The following is a 17,500-nucleotide window of genomic DNA, read 5'->3' as shown; positions in this document are numbered from 1 at the left end:
TCCTCTCCTATGATCTCCCCGTGCGATAACTACCTCACTTGAGTATCTTCTTCCTCCAGAATGAGTCTGGTCAAATGATCAACAGCTTTCTCAACATCTGTCTGAGCCAACAAGCCTGTGAGGAGCAAAACAAGAGTGACGTAACACACACCATGAGCATGTTATCCTTCGACCGCCCACATTTATTCAGTCTTCAGAAGCTAATTAAATAAATAAACCTGGTAACACTTTATTTTACAGTGTCCTTGTTACATATGTTACATGTACTTACCATAGTAATAACAGTAAATTATGCATAATTACATGCAACTAACCCTCAACCAAATCCTAATCCTACCCTAACCCTATAGTAAGCACATGTAGTTAATTAATATTACTCAGTACTTAAATATATAATTACACTGTAACAATGACACCTTAAAATAAAGTGTAACCTAAACCTTAAACATACAAGTTAATTTTCTATTCATGAAATACATATTAAATACAATGAATATAAAATGTTTACAAAGGTTGCCAATTTACCAATTTGATAAAAATACATTATTGTGAAATATTTCAATTTAAAGATTTAAAAAGAAAATAATTTTCAATTGTAATATTGTTCAAATGTAATTTATTCCTGAATTTTCAGCATCATTACACCAGTCTTCAGTGTCACATGACCCTTCAGAAACTATTCTAATATGATGATTTGCTGCTCAAAAAACATGTTTGATTATTACCAATGCTAAAAAACAGTTGAACTGCTTCATATTTTAATGGAAACCATGATATTTATTTTTTACAGGATTCTTTGATGAATAGAAAGTTTAAAGGAACAGCATTTATAAATCGTTATAACATTATAAATGTCTTTAATGTCACTTTAGATCAATTCTTGCTGAATTAAAGTAGTAATGTCTTTCAGAAATGTAGTGTGTCGACTCACAGGGCTGCTGTCCCAGCGCAGTAAGCACACGTGTGGCTGTCACCTGTAGACCAGCACTAGACTCCGCCAGCGCAGAAAACACCACGCTACACAAAGACTGCTGAAACGCAACCAATACACTCTCCACTGCGTACATGCAGGAGACAGAGAGAGAGAAATGCATCAACACTGAATATTAAACAAACATTTAAAGGTCCCATATTGTACACCTTTCTGAAGTTTTATTTTAGGTTTTGATGTCCTTAAGAATATACATTTGCGGTATAAGTACCAAAAACCATCTCAATATATTTTTACAGCTCCTTTCTCAGGAGCTCTGCCAAGAACATGTCTACTTAATATTCATGAGCCTCTCTTCTGATTGGCCTGTTGTTTTCTGAGTGACCCACCATTGGTGGGGGTGGAGACTGAAGGGTCGTGAAAAGGCACAGCTACTTTATTCAGGCTGTGTGCATTTGTCTGTTGATTGACTGTTTTGAAACTTATATGGCAGTTACATATCCCCTAGATCTCTGTTATCATGAAAAAAGCCAGGAAATTTCAGTTTTGACAATATGGGACCTTTAAAACATGTTATAGACTCTTTCCACCAAGCATGCACATAAACAAAGTTGTAAAAAGTATTATACATGAGATCTAACGTATCGGTCACTAGAAGTCTGGAGGTGAATGTGTTGAGCATGTTATCTGGTCACATACCTCCATCTGCAGGCCGGCTGAGCGGGGAGGGCTGAACGAAACCCTGCAGAACCTCCAGCAGGGTGCGCCGCTGAGCACACTGTATAAACATACGCTCAAATTAATTATGCATTACAGCACAGAGTGAATTCAGCATTTCTGAATATATGCAGCAGGACTTAAACCACATGTTGAGAAAAAAGCCATGTGCGGAGACTACTGCTTCAAGAGACTACCTGTGTCCTGTTATTATACTGCTCCAGGAGGGCCGGGATGACGGCAGCCGACACTATCAGGCTCGCTCTGTATGAGGCTCCGGCGGCGGCCTGCAGGAGTTTGGTACTGGGCCACACCAGCTTAAGGTCTGGCTCGCAGAGATGGTGCTGACAGTCTGAGAGGACGAGACACACACAAAGTGAGATGGTAGAACAAGCCTGGGCGGCACTGATACGCGTGTCGAGACGATAGTTATGAGTCTGATCAGTCTTCTTTGTCTGGATAATTAAAGATGACCTATTATGCTTTTTTTACATCTGTCTTTAGTGTGTAATGTTGGTGTTTGAGCAAAGTACAAGGCCTCCCAAAGAGAATTATTCTCTATATCAGTGTCAGTGTTTCTGAACTCCTGAAACGCCTCCATTGTAGTCTTGAGTTTCTTCCGGGAACAAACACGTCACAATATTCCTCATTTAAATAATTCATACGCAGAATAAAGGGGCGGGGCCTGGTTTAGTTAGTTAGTAGTGTGTTAAACTGCCGGTTATGGTAAGGGGCGGGACATTCCCAAATACACTCGAAGTGTTTGACCTATCACAACACACTGATCCAACCGACCAATCAGAGCACAGTGTGCTTTTCAGAAGGAGGGGCTTCATAGAGACAGGAACTAAACAGAGCGTTACTGACAGACTGGGAAGAGAGGAGTTGTAACAATGGAGAATATAGGGAAAATAAGGTGTTTTTTGAACACAAGCATGAAAACTTATTCTAGTAGAGCTTAAAAAACTAAATCAAGACTTTGTAAAAGGGCATAATATGACCTCTTTAACTAGTTAGCCAGGAATAATCATGCTCATTCATAATTTTGCATGATCAGCTATTTTTACTCTTTATGTATCATTCTTGCATTAAACCAACGTGCAACTAAGAGAACATCCAGACTTGTGTGAATCCACCATTTGCAGATACCTTTGAGGACGAGGTTTAGAAACACCTGCAGGGAATCCTCCGAGTCTGAACTGAGCACAGAACGGGACAGACTGGACGTCAGCGCAGCGAGAGCCGACAGACCGGCTGATTCCACCCTCTCACTGGCCGTCTGGAACACCTGCACACAGGACACAAGCTCAAACGTCACATACACAACACAGCAAAGATTTCAAACTGTTTATGCCACGGACACCAAGATATAATGACCCCCCTCCCTGAAATTAAAAAGACTGCAATATGCTTTTGTGTATAAAGACCCACTTATCCTGTGAAACAATATATTTGCATCTGGAATACATAAGAAAATGTATTCAATATTATCTGGGAAATACTATCTATCTATCTATCAAGTTGACACTATTACTGAAGGAAATACTAATAACATTAAATTTTATTTTTATTTATTTATTTGTTTATTTATTTAACAGGGACAATGCAGTCAAACATAGTTACAATACAAATCCTGCAACTGATGCGCAGCATATAGTTTATAGCTTATGATTATTTTCAACTCCTAATTACTTAATTCATATATTAAGTAATTCATTATTATTATTTAACTAATTTATTATTATTATATTTATTTTAGGGCTGTCAAACGATTAATCGCGATTAATCGCATCCAAAATAAAAGTTTGTTTTTACATAATACATGTGTGTGTACGGTGCATAATTATTTTCTATATATAAATACACACACATGCATGTATATATTTAAGAAATATTTGCATGTATATACTGTGTATATATATTTATATTATATATAAATATTTTATATATAAATAACACATTTTCTTAAATATATATATGCATGTGTGTGTATTTATATATAGAAAATAATTATACTCCGTACACAGACAAATTATGTAAACACAAACTTTTATTTTGGATGCGATTAATCGCGATTAATCGTTTGACAGCCCTAATTTATTTATTATTTTTTTACATCCACAAAACCCTAGTTTAAAAAACCCTGTGAAATACAGTGTCCCTAAGTGCTTGTATCCACGATTTGATTGAAGTGGAACAAAAAAATAATAATAGTATGTACATGTAACAGCTATTTTTAGCTACAGCAAGATAGAGAAACTCTTTAATGTATTGTATTGCAAGTAATAACTCACTTCTTAAGTGGAAGCACCTTTTTTTAATTACTCGCAGTATTCAGCACTTGCACATTCAAGCTTTTCAAGCAATAAATCCATGTGATTTTTTTCCTGCTTCCACATGGGAGGAGAAGAAAAAGAAAAATCGGAATTGGGTCCCTTGACCCACAATGTAAATGCGGCCTTTATCATGACTTTTCAGGAAGCTTCGGCATTACACAAGTCATTTAAAGCTTCAAATCTTGGCATAAAGTGGTGGGAAATGTGTTGTACAGAGCAAACTAATATGAGAAAAGCACCTGTGAGTTCCTGCAACCATTGTTTTATGCCGTTCTCTCTTACCTCTCTCCGTATCGAGCTCCAAAGGCCCGGGAGGAATTCTGCCAGCTCTTTATGGCTGTATGTCAGACCACAGGCGGCCTAAAACAGAAGAATAGTGTGCAGTTTATTTATAGCACAGTAAACTAAGACATATTTTCTAGGTAACACTTTATTTCGATTGTCCACTTTAAACATTCTACTGTAACTTTGCAAGTACAAGTGTCAACTTATTCTACTAACCCTACCCATAACTTAACAGTCTACTAATACTCCAATGACAGTTAGTGGAATGTCTAACTTGGACTATCAAAATAAAGTGTAACCGTTTTTTAAATTGTTTTCAGAAGATATTTTCTGTCAGAGCAACAGTAAAGCATTGTGCTAGCAATGCCAAAGTCATGGGTTCGATTCCCAGGCAATGCATGAACTGATTATATGTGTAGCTTAAATACAATGCAAGTTGCTTTGGATAAAAGCATCTGTCAAATGCATACATGTAAATGAAAGCTATATAACAGTGGTTCTCAAATGGTGGGTCACATTTCGGCTCTGTCATGAAACAAAATTTCATGCATAATGCTGTACTAGATTCAGATTGCTTACCTAAATAATAAAAGATAATCTGAAAGTTAGTCAAACTAGGCAGAATCAACAGTGAAGAATTATAATCCAGTGAGTGCAGAGTCTGTACCAGTGTCTGCAGGGAGTCCACTTTGGCACTCTGAACATCTGAGTCCAGCTTCTCAATGATCAATGGTAACAGAAACTGTCAAGGAAAGGATACAAAACACAATAAACAAACACACACACACACAAGATCCATTCATTGAACTATTTGCATCCAGTCAATTGATACACACGATCATTGAGTATAATGCCAAACAAAGGCTTATTGAGTTTAGGTCCTACCTCAGCAAACCGAGACGTCCCAGTAAGAACATTTCGTAGAGAAAGAATAAGATCTTCCTGTGTGATCCCATGAGGATCATTGGGTGGCTGAGAACAGACAGAGGAACAGTAATAGAAATTCAGTTTGACAAGTCTTAAAGAGTTTGTGCAATTGATAGTGTGTACTAGAACTGCACAGTTAATAGTTAAAGGGATGCTTCACCGATTAGCATTAAGCTTTGTATCAGTAGAAACCCGGTAGTATTTTCGAGTGACCGTGCTTCCCTCCCTCATGTCCCCCTGAGACGAGAGATTTCTGTATTGTGTGTCTGGAAAAAACCTCCGATGACGCAAAAATCATCATTTAGCTTCATCAGAGGCTTTTGTGTCCAGAGGCGAGAGACTCCAGCCAGTAGGAGGAGCTCGTTCCGCATGTCTTCAACCCGCCCATAGGGGGATCTCACCATAAAACGCCGTCTTTTCAGTTTCGAGTCACTAGTAGCCTAGCTGTATCATTTCTCCCGATACTGCCCTCTGTAACCGGGAGGCGTGGCTTGGGAGTGTCCTCGTAGTGCAGCGAATCAAGTGCATTCTGGGAGTTGTTGTCTTTCATCCACATGAGCCAAAAACACATTTTCTGGCTTTTCTCAGTCTAGAAGGCTCCAACTTCTAAAATAATTTCACATTTCTACTACATAAATGACCCAATTTAAATACACAGTCATCTTTCCAGCAGTGAAATATCCCTTTAAAAGATCGTGATCTCGATTCAAACACCCACGTGATCTAATCCCTTAATGACAGCGATTCGGCTATATGAGTATTAAACCTTTGACAAGTAGCCTATGATCACAGCGAACATTCAGATATGCGTTGGCGCTGAGCCAGAGAGAACAGGTGTTATGTATAGGTATGAAACAGTTTTTAAAAAAAGTCTTTTCAACCACACAGTATCATCATTTCAAATTATTATTAGTTACAAATATTAATTTTTTCAATTTTACTTTTCAAGTTAATGAAATTATAACGAGGAAACATGTTAGATCGAAATACTTACAGGGCTAAAGTCTATGGGAAAATAACAGGACGTCACTTCAAAGAGTTCCTCTACAAATTTACCTGAAAAAAATAAAAAAATAAAAGTGAGTAATCAAATAAATATCAGAAATGTATTTAAATATTTTAAATACTTCATTAGATTATACTAATATTTTACTATACATTAATTGCCTGTAATTCCATTCTGCACTAACCGAGATCGTATCCCCTGTGAATGATGTTCCTGGCCACCTGGAACGCCAGCAGGAGGTTACGAGGATCTCGCTCTCCATCCACTGACTGCACAAATCCAAATGTAAAGTCTGCACCCAAACCTTTGAGCTCTGTGGAACAAGAGATATCTGAGCACTGTACACCGGTGCTGTTCCAGCTCTTATAAATACAGACAACGTACAGGCGTTAATATAAAGGGTGAGAAAGACACCGTACCTTCCTCTCTGGACTCCATTAGGCTGATGAGGATGTTGTAAACACATGATCGCTCCGCCAGCATCAATGACTGTAGGAGCAAGTTAGAAAAACAAAACCATGGTTTGTCGCTTTGTCTTTAAAAGGGATTGCTGTCTAGATACTTAAGAGCAATAAGGATGTCAATCGGCATTGATGCACTGAACATGTCAATGATTGAAATAAGCCAATGACGTCAAATTACATATCATTTCACTTAACAGATAATACAATTTCATGAATAATAATCAGTTATTGTTTTGTTTACCACTGTGTCCAAGAACATATTAATTTAAAACTTTAATAGTCTCTTTTGCGCACCAAGGCTGCATTTATTTGATCAAAAATACAGTAAAAACTGTAATACTGTCAACAACTTAAACTTAAATTGTAATATGATTGTGTATGAACTGTGATCAAAACTAAATTTTCAGCATCATTACTCCAGTCTTCAGTGTCACATGATCCTTCAGAAATCATTCTAATATGATGATTTGCTGCTCAAGAAACATTTCTGATTATGATCAATGTTGAAAACAGTTGCTGCTTCATATTTTTGTGGAAACTGATTCATTTTTTTACAGGATTGTTAAAGTTCAAAAGAACAAATAGAATCTTTTGTGACATTATAAATGTTTTTACTAGCACGTTTGATCAATTGAATGCATCCTTGCTGAATAAAAGTATTAATAAAAATGTTTTTACTGATCCCAATATTTTGAACAATAGTATAAATGTATAATTTTTGTGGCAGGATCAGTGAAAATCTGAACTAATAGCTAATAGCTAAGCCAACTCCATGCACGTATTTACTGTTGAGTCGTGACATCTTCTGAGTGGAGTGCATTCATTCATAGCAAAATACTCACCTGAACATGAACATCCTGAAAGATGGATCTCAAAATGGACACAGCTGAACCAGGAGGCAGAATTGAGCATTTCGTCTGAAAGGAACCAGAAATTAGACATATTACGGTGACCATGACTGATACGCCACGTTTCCATTACCCTTCGAATTGCGCAAATTGAAAATACGCCCAATGGAAACACGTCAATTTCGCAAAAACTCCCATTTATCGCAAAAAAGGTTTTACACTCGCATGTGGTGTGATTTTTCAGGCACTTCGAAAAAGAAATATTTCGCAAAACTGCAATGGCAACAGTTTTTGCGCATTTACAGGTCACCTGACATATGTTTGGACATAATACGAGACAGAGTTCTTTATTAAATTCATAAAAGACAAAAGAATTACAGGAATACTAGATTCTAAACCTCAAAGAAATGCCACAATCAAGACCTCGAAGCAGAAATGAGGGAGAAACACCCAGAAATTCCTCATATGTGCCGCTCTCAAGTATAAGGGTCTTTCCTTGCCATTAATGATTGGATAACACGCATACGTCTCCTTCCATTAATAATAATGGCCAGTGCAGTGGCTGGGATTTACGTAAACCTACCAACGTCCGTCGCCATGATTTCTGGAATGACTCATCGCAAGAGGAAAAAAATGATGCTTTAGTCGCATAACATCGGTTAATGGAAACGCCGTCATTTCGCAATAATTTTTTGTCGACATTTATAAAAAAAAATAATAATAAAAAAAAAATATTGCAAATCTGTACTGGAACCGCACCTAGTAACAGATCATTGATAACATGCTTGTTTGATTGCAAAAGAACTCTGACTTACCAAAGCCTTGAGTCCCTGAAGAACATGCGGAGTGATCACATAGTGATCCTTCAGTCTGTTTTCATAGAAAGCTATCAGGACCTCCACTGCAAACAAAACATGTGTGTGAGATGCGTCACAGTCAAAGGTCATTTAGACCACCATGAACAACCCTCTCTACGGACACACTGAAGTTCATTTTTTAATTTTACAATGCAATAACAATGCAAATGAAAAGATTCTACATATAATATACATACAATATAAATTTAAAACACTATTAAAGTCAAGTAAACAGTCTGTAATAAAATAAGAACAAATAGTCAAACTACAAGCAATAGCACAAAGATGCAAACAACAGAACAAAGATGCAAATTAAATAAACAGTGCTTTTCATATTTATCAGGTAGATTAGGTGCAGAAATTAAATAAAGGAATTAAATGTAAAATAACACAGCATAGTCTTCACTCTGTAGAAATTAAATATAGATAAATCCTTATTAAAGTTACAAAAGTTATTCAGTCAAGAGCATTGAGTGATTTTGCAGCAAGTCTGTTGTTTGATTAAAATAAAAGTTTGTGTTAACATAATATATGTGCAGTGCACTGTGTATAATTATTTTGTATATATAAATACACACACATGGATGTATACATTTAAGAAATATTTGCATGTATATATATATATTTATATATAATTTATATTATATTGAAATATCAATATTTTATATAGAAATAAAAAAAATCTTAAATATATACATGCATGTATGTGTATTTATATATACAAAAAATTATACACAGTGCACACACATATATTATGTTAACACAAACTTTTATTTTGGATGCCACAGTGGCGAGTGATTTACTCACATTGCAGAGGGTTGATGATAGATTATCAATGCAGCGCTGGCTACATTAATTTTAAAAAAAACTATTGAAAAGGACATAAAACTCTCACCCTCCCTCTCAGAGAGGCAGCTGTAGCATTCCTGCAGGACTTGAGACAGGAGCTGGACTCCTCTGCCACGCGTATGAGGCTGAGAGCTGGTCAGACTCAACCTGCATGGAGGATGTGAAATTAATAAGGTTCACAATGGATTTCCAGCCGTCACAATCACCACTGTTGTCTAAAATCTACAGATAAAATATCAGGCATACATGCAACCCTTAAATCAGCACTAATAATAATATTAAGTAACTTTTATTACAGTTTGAATACTAGAGAAAGGCAGGAGGAGGGTGACACCACAAACTCAGTATAAACGTATAAAGTTTACTTTACCCCAATGCTTCAACCAGCTGGAGAATTGTGAACTGTCCAGTCTTGACACCTTAAAAGAGACATGAACTCATGTTTAACCCTGACATATGAAACAACAAGGTTTTATTGAATCCATAAACACATTTTTTCAAAAATAAGTTTTATATCGTAGGCTTTTATGGCTTATATAGTGAGAATATGCAGGGGAAAACAGCTCAATTTTATTCAGAGGTCCAAACTGAGCAGAATAATGCAATTTGATGCAGATGCTGATATATATGGTCAAAAAGTAAGATGAAATGCTGATAGCTTGTAATTTAAATCAATGAGATCTTTATAACACAATACTTGCATAAAATGCATTAAAAAAATCACTCTCACTCTCTCTCTCTATATATATCCAAATAATATGTCTTAGTAAGATGATATTTAAAAACTTAGTTTTATGATCAAAGCACTGTAGTTTTAAAACATATAATGCAATGCAATACAAAGATTGAAATGAACAAATAAATGTTTCTCAATCATCATATTTGATATTTGCATGATTTTTCTTAAAATTATGTATGGATATAAACACTTTAGTCCAGTAAGTGTTCATCTTAAAATATAGCTAACAATATCAAAGTTATTCTTATGTTTACGTTATAAAAACCAGTAACACTATTTTAGTGACCTTGTTACATATACTCACCATAGTAATAACAGAAAATTATGCATAATTACGTGCAACTAACCCTAACCCTATAGTAAGTAACGTTACATGTTGTTACTTAATATTACTCAGTAATGTTACTTAAATAGATTACACTGTAACAAAGACACCTTAAAATAAAGTGTAATCTGAAAATCATTAAAGATTTCCACAGCAAAAAGACACAAGGTTTTTACTGTTATTCTTAGAGGCCTTTTACTTGCTAAAAAGTATAAGCTGTCAATAAGATGACATAAGGCATGCACGTTTTTGATCATATTGATAATTTAGAAGCCTTACAATTTCACGTATCAGATATGAAAGTGTAGGCTTTAGAGTTAATGTACATAAATACAGTGAAGTTACACAGGGTCCACTGTCAGGTTCACACAGAGGGGCTCCGCTAGCAGACTAGCAAGGCAAGCATACAAGCCCTGAATAAAGAGAAACAACGCCATGGCAACTCCTGGTTTGGGGGTATTATCAAGCAAAAACACTGTGGAAATCTAACAAAGGTCTGATCTGTGTGTTCAGCCGCTGTAAGCAGCCACAGTGCGTGTGTGTGATACAGGATGTGGCGGTTAGCTCACGGCATTCATACACACACACGCGGCGTTCGCATACAGCTTTATTTAAGGGTCAGCGCTTAAAGTGGCAAGAAACAGCAAACACGAGAGATGCCAATGAATGAACTACCTGAAGCGGTTTCTGCAGCCTTGCTATCAACCTGTCCAGACACGAATTCTTCCACTAAACCCAGGAGCAAACTGTTATCCGCGGCCATCCTGAAGACAAGAGCAGCCAGCAGCTTCAAACTCAGTCACTCGCGCATGCGCACAACCGCTGCAGCCACCGCGAAATCTCGTTTTTTGCATCTAGTTTTCTATTCTCATGTTTGAAATAGTTTCAAAGTACATTTTAAGATCAGTTATTGAAAGGTAATATATATGAGGATTATTCTGGACCTTTGAATGTCATATTCTGCATTTTTTTATTTATTTTTATAAAGATTAACTTTGTTAATAATGTTTTTCCTGAAAAAAAGGTTTTGAAAATAAGGTAAAATAACGTATTATTTTTATTTAAAAAAAAGAAAAGAAAAATCTGTCATGTTTGTTTTAAAGTCAATCCAAAATGAGAGAGAAAAAGACAATTATAAAGAAAAATAAAGAAAAATAAATGTTCAATATTCCGTGTGGAAAAGTCTTTGCTATAAAAAAAGATTAGCAGTTTTTAGTATCTGATTAATTGGAAACATTTTCTTATATCACGAGAATACTGTACTCTGAAACACATATGTGAGACTTTTGTATAGTGCAGTCAGAGCTTTCCTAAAGTGGTGGAGATGCCAAACTCTGGGTTTGTTTGGTGTCATTCGCATCGTTCGGATCTATCTTTAAACATCGATACTTTCTTAAACTAATATTGTATGCATGGATCTCAAATTAAATATCCTTCGTGTTTTGGGAATACATATATTTGTGTTGTTTCGTTTAGCAAAAAAAAGTTTCGTAAGATTGTAACTATTTTTCCTTCTGCTACAAACACGAACAAACATGCCTCACACAAGCACAGCACCCAGTCAAACTGAGAAAGTTGTGCTCGCTAGAGACAATTATAATGGCCTTTTTACACGTTTAAAACATGGTTTAAAACGCTTGGGATCATGCAATTTCTGAGCGGAGTTTGAAGGCTCCATCTAGAGGAGGGGCTCTGGTGGAGTCACGTGGTCAGAGCGCTTGCGCAGTGAAGCACCAGTAACGTGAACTAGTAGGAAACATCACTCAGTCAGTGGGGGGAAAGGTGCGAGACAAGCGAGAGATAAAGAACTCAGGCAGGTTTGCGACGCATAAATGTTTTAATATACCATAACGCGAGCACGAAATATTCAATAAAGCTCAAATGCTAGCTTTTTTTTTTCCAATTTAGACTGGACTTATGAGTTTAGGCAAAAGCTCGTGCTCTGGCTAGCTGCTGTAAGTTAGCTCGTGGGATAAAGCCAGAAATAACTAAACGCAAGTCTCGTGCCAGATAACTGATATTAGATCATCGCGAGCTCTGCGCGAGACCCTCAGTCTGGTGTTCTGTTGAGTTTTGTTTCCGTTGTTTGGACTTCCCTTTGATGTACGTACGTACTGTTGACACATCACCCATAGTAAACCGCAGTTCATTTGAGTTTTAGTACTGGTTTACGTTTGGCAGTTCAAATGATGATAAAGCAGGAGTGTATATAGGTGCCGTCTTGAGATGTGGCCTGCGTTTGTTTGACGATCATGGGAGGATGCGTGGGGCGCGAGCGCGCGGAGTCACGCGGATCGAGGACGCAAAGGAAACGTGGAGGTGAGACACGCTGTTGCGTTAAAAAACTGTTGCTTTAGACTCTGTGATTGTGATAATAACCTCTTTGCATGTTTGTTTCCGTGTTTGGCATTCTTGAAAAACATGCAAATATTAGGTGCATTTTGGGAGCCATCGGCAAAAAGTACCATGTTATTATCGTGTAAATACCCAACATGTGAACTAACCACAATTGGTATGCCTACACTGTATCAAACTACCATATGCTTGCCATTACTGTACCACAGTTTCTTGGTTGTTGAAGTTACACACTTCCATGTGTCTCCAAGTTCCAACAATCATATAAGACTCATTAGATGATTGACTGGTGTTTACTAGTACTATGCCTTGTACTGCAGCTTTTCTTCATGTCAGTTTGTTTTGTTGATTCTGAAACTGCTTTTTTTGTAGATGTGACAATTCAGGCCCTTGGAAACATTGTCAGTTTTGATCATTATCTGTCTCTCCTCTCTGTTGTGTGTGTTTTTCCACCTGTGTGCATGTTGGAGCCGGAGTCTCGTCTCAGGGCATGTTCGTGCATGTTTGCCATGAGCTGAAGTAGAACATCATTTGGGACAGAAAGATTTTCTTTCCATCGCAGGAAATGTAGTCCAGTCATGACATCTGTGACATGCGTTTGACTTCAATCAGTGAAAGTCTTGAGGACATTGACGTCTTGCTGCCAGTATCAGTGTATTGTAGGGTTATCTGTACTTCAGCAGGGTGTGTGTGTGTGTGTCTTGCTTTGAACAGGAGATAATATTTTCCTTTACACATGGGCGTTGTATATATTATGTGACCATTGCCTGCTAAAACAGGAAGACAATGCATTTCTTCAGTCAAGAACATCTTTGCACAAGAGTAAAGTTTGTGAAGTTTATTAAATTACAGCAATTCATTCTCAAGCTTAATAATTAAACATCAGTCCTAAACAGTAAGGGAAAAAAGTCACTATAATAATCTACTAAATATATATATAGTATACACACGTTATTATTACTGATTTAAATTATTGAATTTTTCTTAATATGAAATTCATATTCTTACGAGAAATTTGAGTTTTTAGTTCGTAAGAGTTATTGTTATTTATAAAGTTTTTAACTTTTCAAACTTTGCGTAATATAAAAGTCATGAGCATATTAGACTGATTTGTGAGTGTTATTTTACTCAAAAGAATCAGTTCATAAGAGTTATTTGAGAATCTGACTACACAACTATTATTATTTATTAACAGAGCAACGTTTGAAAAGTTCAAAACTTTTTAAAAATTATTATTACTTATTTTAAAAGATTTGTACTTCTCAAACGTTGCTTAATAAAAATATTATAATGCATATAAGTGTTTGTGAGGGTTTTTGACTCAAATCAGTTATATTAGTCATTTGTTTGAGAATCAGAGTTTTACGTGGTGTGTGTGTGTGTGGGATGTATGTTTGCTGCAAGAACGAAGATGCGTGTTATTGTCTGTCTTGTGTAATGTGACACACAGGAGTTCAGACTCCATGCTCACAGCAAACCAAAACCGAACGTCATAAAAATCATTTCCCCAGCACTAATAAAACAATGTAATCAGTTCTGAGGAAGAGCCACATTGTTTTATAATGCGGCGTGTGGAAAAGGGAACATCTCATGTTCCTGCTGTAACGACGGGAGGGGTCGAGAATCTGTCGCAGCTTGCGTTGGGGGTGTGTGTGTGTGTGTGTGTAACGAGAGAATTACAGGAGAAGAATGCAACTTTATTGCGGCTCCTTACAGCTCTTGCATCCTCAAGACACAGAGCGCATTTACATATCATTTGACTAGAGCTGATATTAGGTGCTGAACTTTGACAGTCGCATTCTGCGTTGCACACCCACATGTCCTGTTGTTGTGGTATAAGTCATTATCATAGTGAAATAAGCTGGTGTATAAACAGTGCCCTGCCGACTCAAGACTCAACCTTTGATGTTTGAGTCGTTGACTAGATCACAAGTGTGTGTGAACCTATGAGACAAGCGCCTTCCTTCTAATCGTGCATATAGGACAAATTATTATTTATTATTATTAAATTGTTTTCACAATTTGCAGACTAATTTTCAAGTGTGCACACTATCCTGACAAGTTTTCATGTAGAAAAAATGAGAGATGGCCATCAATCTTTAGTTGAACATTTAGAGTTCTTCACATTGTCAGTGGTGTCTTTTATTTGGCCAAACGCTGGATTGTAAACGGCCATTTGTCACTTTGAAAGGCCGGTTTAAACCTACAAGGCCTACTATATCATATTTCAAAGGTGAATTTGTAAATTATCGACATGATCAAAACATTGCTGAATAACCTGTTGTAGACATGCCTTCATATTTTTTTCATGGTTAAAAACATCCAGCTCGTGGTTCACGTGTCTTTTCGCTCTAAAATCTTTGCTTATTTTTAAGTACGTGCAATTCAAGAATAAATTTGATTTTGTCTCTAATAGTCACTTGCTGGACTGAAGCAACATAGGGTCTTCTTGATTATTCATACATTGTTTTTTTTTAGAAATTTTTTTATATTAGGCTTTTGAGGAAGGTTTATTTCTCTCAATCATCATTGTATTGCATTGCATTGCATTGTGTTTTAAAATTGCAGAGCTTTGATCATAAGACTCATAAGATCATAAGCATTTAAATATCATCTTACTACTTGTGATAACCGATATTTTTTTACATGCATTTTTATGTAATTGGTGTGTTATACTGTTATAAAGTTCTTATTGATTTTACATTACAAGCAATCAGAATTTCATTTCTTCCATAATAATATCAGCATCTGCACAATTTTTTGCTCAGTTTGGGTCTCCTAATATGAGTTTGAGCTTCATATTCTCACTATATCGTATGGAAGCTTGTTTCCGCCACTGAATATTAAGTAAATAATAATAATTGCGACTTTCTATCTCACAATTCTGACTTTTTTTTTTCTCACAATTGCGATATATCAAGTCAGAATTGTGAGAAATAAAGTCGTAATTCTGAGAAATAAAGTCGCAATTGGGAGAAATAAAGTCGCAATTCTGAGAAATAAAGTCGCAATTGCGAGATATAAAGTCGCAATTCTGAGAAATAAAGTCGCAATTGGGAGATATAAAGTCGCAATTGGGAGATATAAAGTCGCAATTCTGAGAAATAAAGTCGCAATTGGGAGAAATAAAGTCGCAATTGGGAGAAATAAAGTCGCAATTCTGAGAAATAAAGTCGCAATTGGGAGAAATAAAGTTGCAATTGGGAGATATAAAGTCGCAATTGGGAGATATAAAGTCGCAATTCTGAGAAATAAAGTCGCAATTGGGAGAAATAAAGTCGCAATTGGGAGAAATAAAGTCGCAATTGGGAGAAATAAAGTCGCAATTGGGAGAAATAAAGTCGCAATTGGGAGAAATAAAGTCGCAATTCTGAGAAATAAAGTCGCAATTGGGAGAAATAAAGTCGCAATTGGGAGATATAAAGTCGCAATTGGGAGATATAAAGTCGCAATTCTGAGAAATAAAGTCGCAATTGGGAGAAATAAAGTTGCAATTGGGAGATATAAAGTCGCAATTGGGAGATATAAAGTCGCAATTCTGAGAAATAAAGTCGCAATTGGGAGAAATAAAGTCGCAATTGGGAGAAATAAAGTCGCAATTGGGAGAAATAAAGTCGCAATTGGGAGATATAAAGTCGCAATATCTCACAATTGCGAGTTTACATCTCGCAATTCTGACTTTATTTCTCAGAATTGCGAGATATAAAGTCAGAATTGCGTGATATAAAGTCGCAATTGCGAGAAAAATAAAGTCAGAATTCTGACTTTATAACACACAATTGCAACTTTATTTCACGCAATTCTGACTTTATAACACACAATTGCAACTTTATTTCACGCAATTCTGACTTTATATCTCGCAATTCTGAGAAATAAAGTCAGAATTGCGAGATGTAAACTCGCAATTGTGAGATAAAAAGTCGCAATTATCTTTTAAAATGTTTTATTTTGTGGCGGAAACAAGCTTCCATAATATCGTGCTATATGAGCCATAAGAACCTGATGTATCAAATATGATACAATTTTTTTTTTGGAATATGCACATATGCAAACAATTGTCTTTTTGCTTGAAGGTTTTATAAACTCTACCATTTCAGAATTTAGATTTTTCTGACTATCATTTCATATGTCAGTTTAGAGGACCAGACTTCCTGTAATACTTGAATCTTATGAAGTAGGGCTGCAAAATATATCGAAATATCGCAAATGCATATATTGCGATATGCATATCGCAACGGCTTGCAATAACTGTGGTCATGAACAAAAGAAAAAGACAAAATCACTCGCTGCTCTTGGCTGAATAACGTCTGTAGCTTTAATAAGAATCAATATATATTTAATTCATACAGTGAAAACTAAGCAGTGTTTTATTTTTACATCTGATTATTCAGTTTCTGTTGTTAAATAAACCTAATGCAGGATAACCTGAACCCATAAACCCTGTGGTTTACACTTCTTATGCCACAGTAAAACACTGATGTTCACTTTCAAAAGTTGTAGGGATGTTTTCTAGTCACAAAAATAATGTGAAAGAATTTTAAATATATTTTAAAGATAATTTAAGTTTATTTTACACACTTTAAGCATTATCGTATCACATCGAGTATCACATTATTTAATGAGTTATCGCATTGTTCTTCAATATCGTGCAGCCCTACTATAAAGTCCTAAAAGTTGTTTAATGCTGATGATATTCATACACTTCTTCCACCATTGTACTGTCAATGAAGCATTCTGGGTGGAACAGCGCTGTAAATCACACAATGTGTCCTGTTCATTTGCAATTACACCTAAGCTGGCCATGCTATAAATAATGTGTTTGTATGATGTCCTTTAGATACTTGGCCATGGTCAGAGACTC

At 36.1% G+C, this 17,500-nt stretch overlaps 2 protein-coding genes across 3 annotated transcripts in view; one reads left to right on the top strand and one right to left on the bottom strand.

Moving 5' to 3' along the window:
* The window catches only part of mms19 (MMS19 homolog, cytosolic iron-sulfur assembly component), a 31,829-nt gene extending 20,734 nt beyond the window's left edge, over window positions 1–11,095 (bottom strand). The window contains exons 1-16 of one of the 2 annotated variants that reach the window (XM_079851980.1): window positions 10,960–11,095; window positions 9,591–9,639; window positions 9,267–9,367; window positions 8,330–8,415; window positions 7,509–7,583; window positions 6,622–6,691; window positions 6,387–6,515; window positions 6,191–6,252; window positions 5,155–5,241; window positions 4,937–5,011; window positions 4,267–4,344; window positions 2,798–2,936; window positions 1,846–2,000; window positions 1,631–1,709; window positions 932–1,057; window positions 34–115 (exon numbers count right to left, since the gene is read on the bottom strand). In XM_079851980.1, the coding sequence (XP_079708106.1) occupies window positions 34–115; window positions 932–1,057; window positions 1,631–1,709; window positions 1,846–2,000; window positions 2,798–2,936; window positions 4,267–4,344; window positions 4,937–5,011; window positions 5,155–5,241; window positions 6,191–6,252; window positions 6,387–6,515; window positions 6,622–6,691; window positions 7,509–7,583; window positions 8,330–8,415; window positions 9,267–9,367; window positions 9,591–9,639; window positions 10,960–11,047 (1,481 nt within the window). In that variant the 5' untranslated portion in view covers window positions 11,048–11,095. The remainder of the gene's footprint in view (window positions 1–33; window positions 116–931; window positions 1,058–1,630; window positions 1,710–1,845; window positions 2,001–2,797; window positions 2,937–4,266; window positions 4,345–4,936; window positions 5,012–5,154; window positions 5,242–6,190; window positions 6,253–6,386; window positions 6,516–6,621; window positions 6,692–7,508; window positions 7,584–8,329; window positions 8,416–9,266; window positions 9,368–9,590; window positions 9,640–10,959) is intronic. The other variant, XM_079851981.1, reaches the window with a different exon arrangement.
* A 918-nt stretch (window positions 11,096–12,013) lies between these two features.
* The window catches only part of ubtd1b (ubiquitin domain containing 1b), an 11,160-nt gene continuing 5,673 nt past the window's right edge, over window positions 12,014–17,500 (top strand). The window contains exon 1 of the mRNA XM_079851500.1: window positions 12,014–12,603. Within this exon, the coding sequence (XP_079707626.1) occupies window positions 12,537–12,603 (67 nt within the window). The 5' untranslated portion in view covers window positions 12,014–12,536. The remainder of the gene's footprint in view (window positions 12,604–17,500) is intronic.

Source organism: Squalius cephalus, assembly GCF_949319135.1.
Source record: "Squalius cephalus genome assembly, chromosome: 19".
Taxonomy (NCBI): Eukaryota; Metazoa; Chordata; class Actinopteri; order Cypriniformes; family Leuciscidae; genus Squalius; species Squalius cephalus.
Note: the sequence above shows the minus strand (reverse complement) of the source record. Positions and strands in the feature narration are given on the sequence as shown.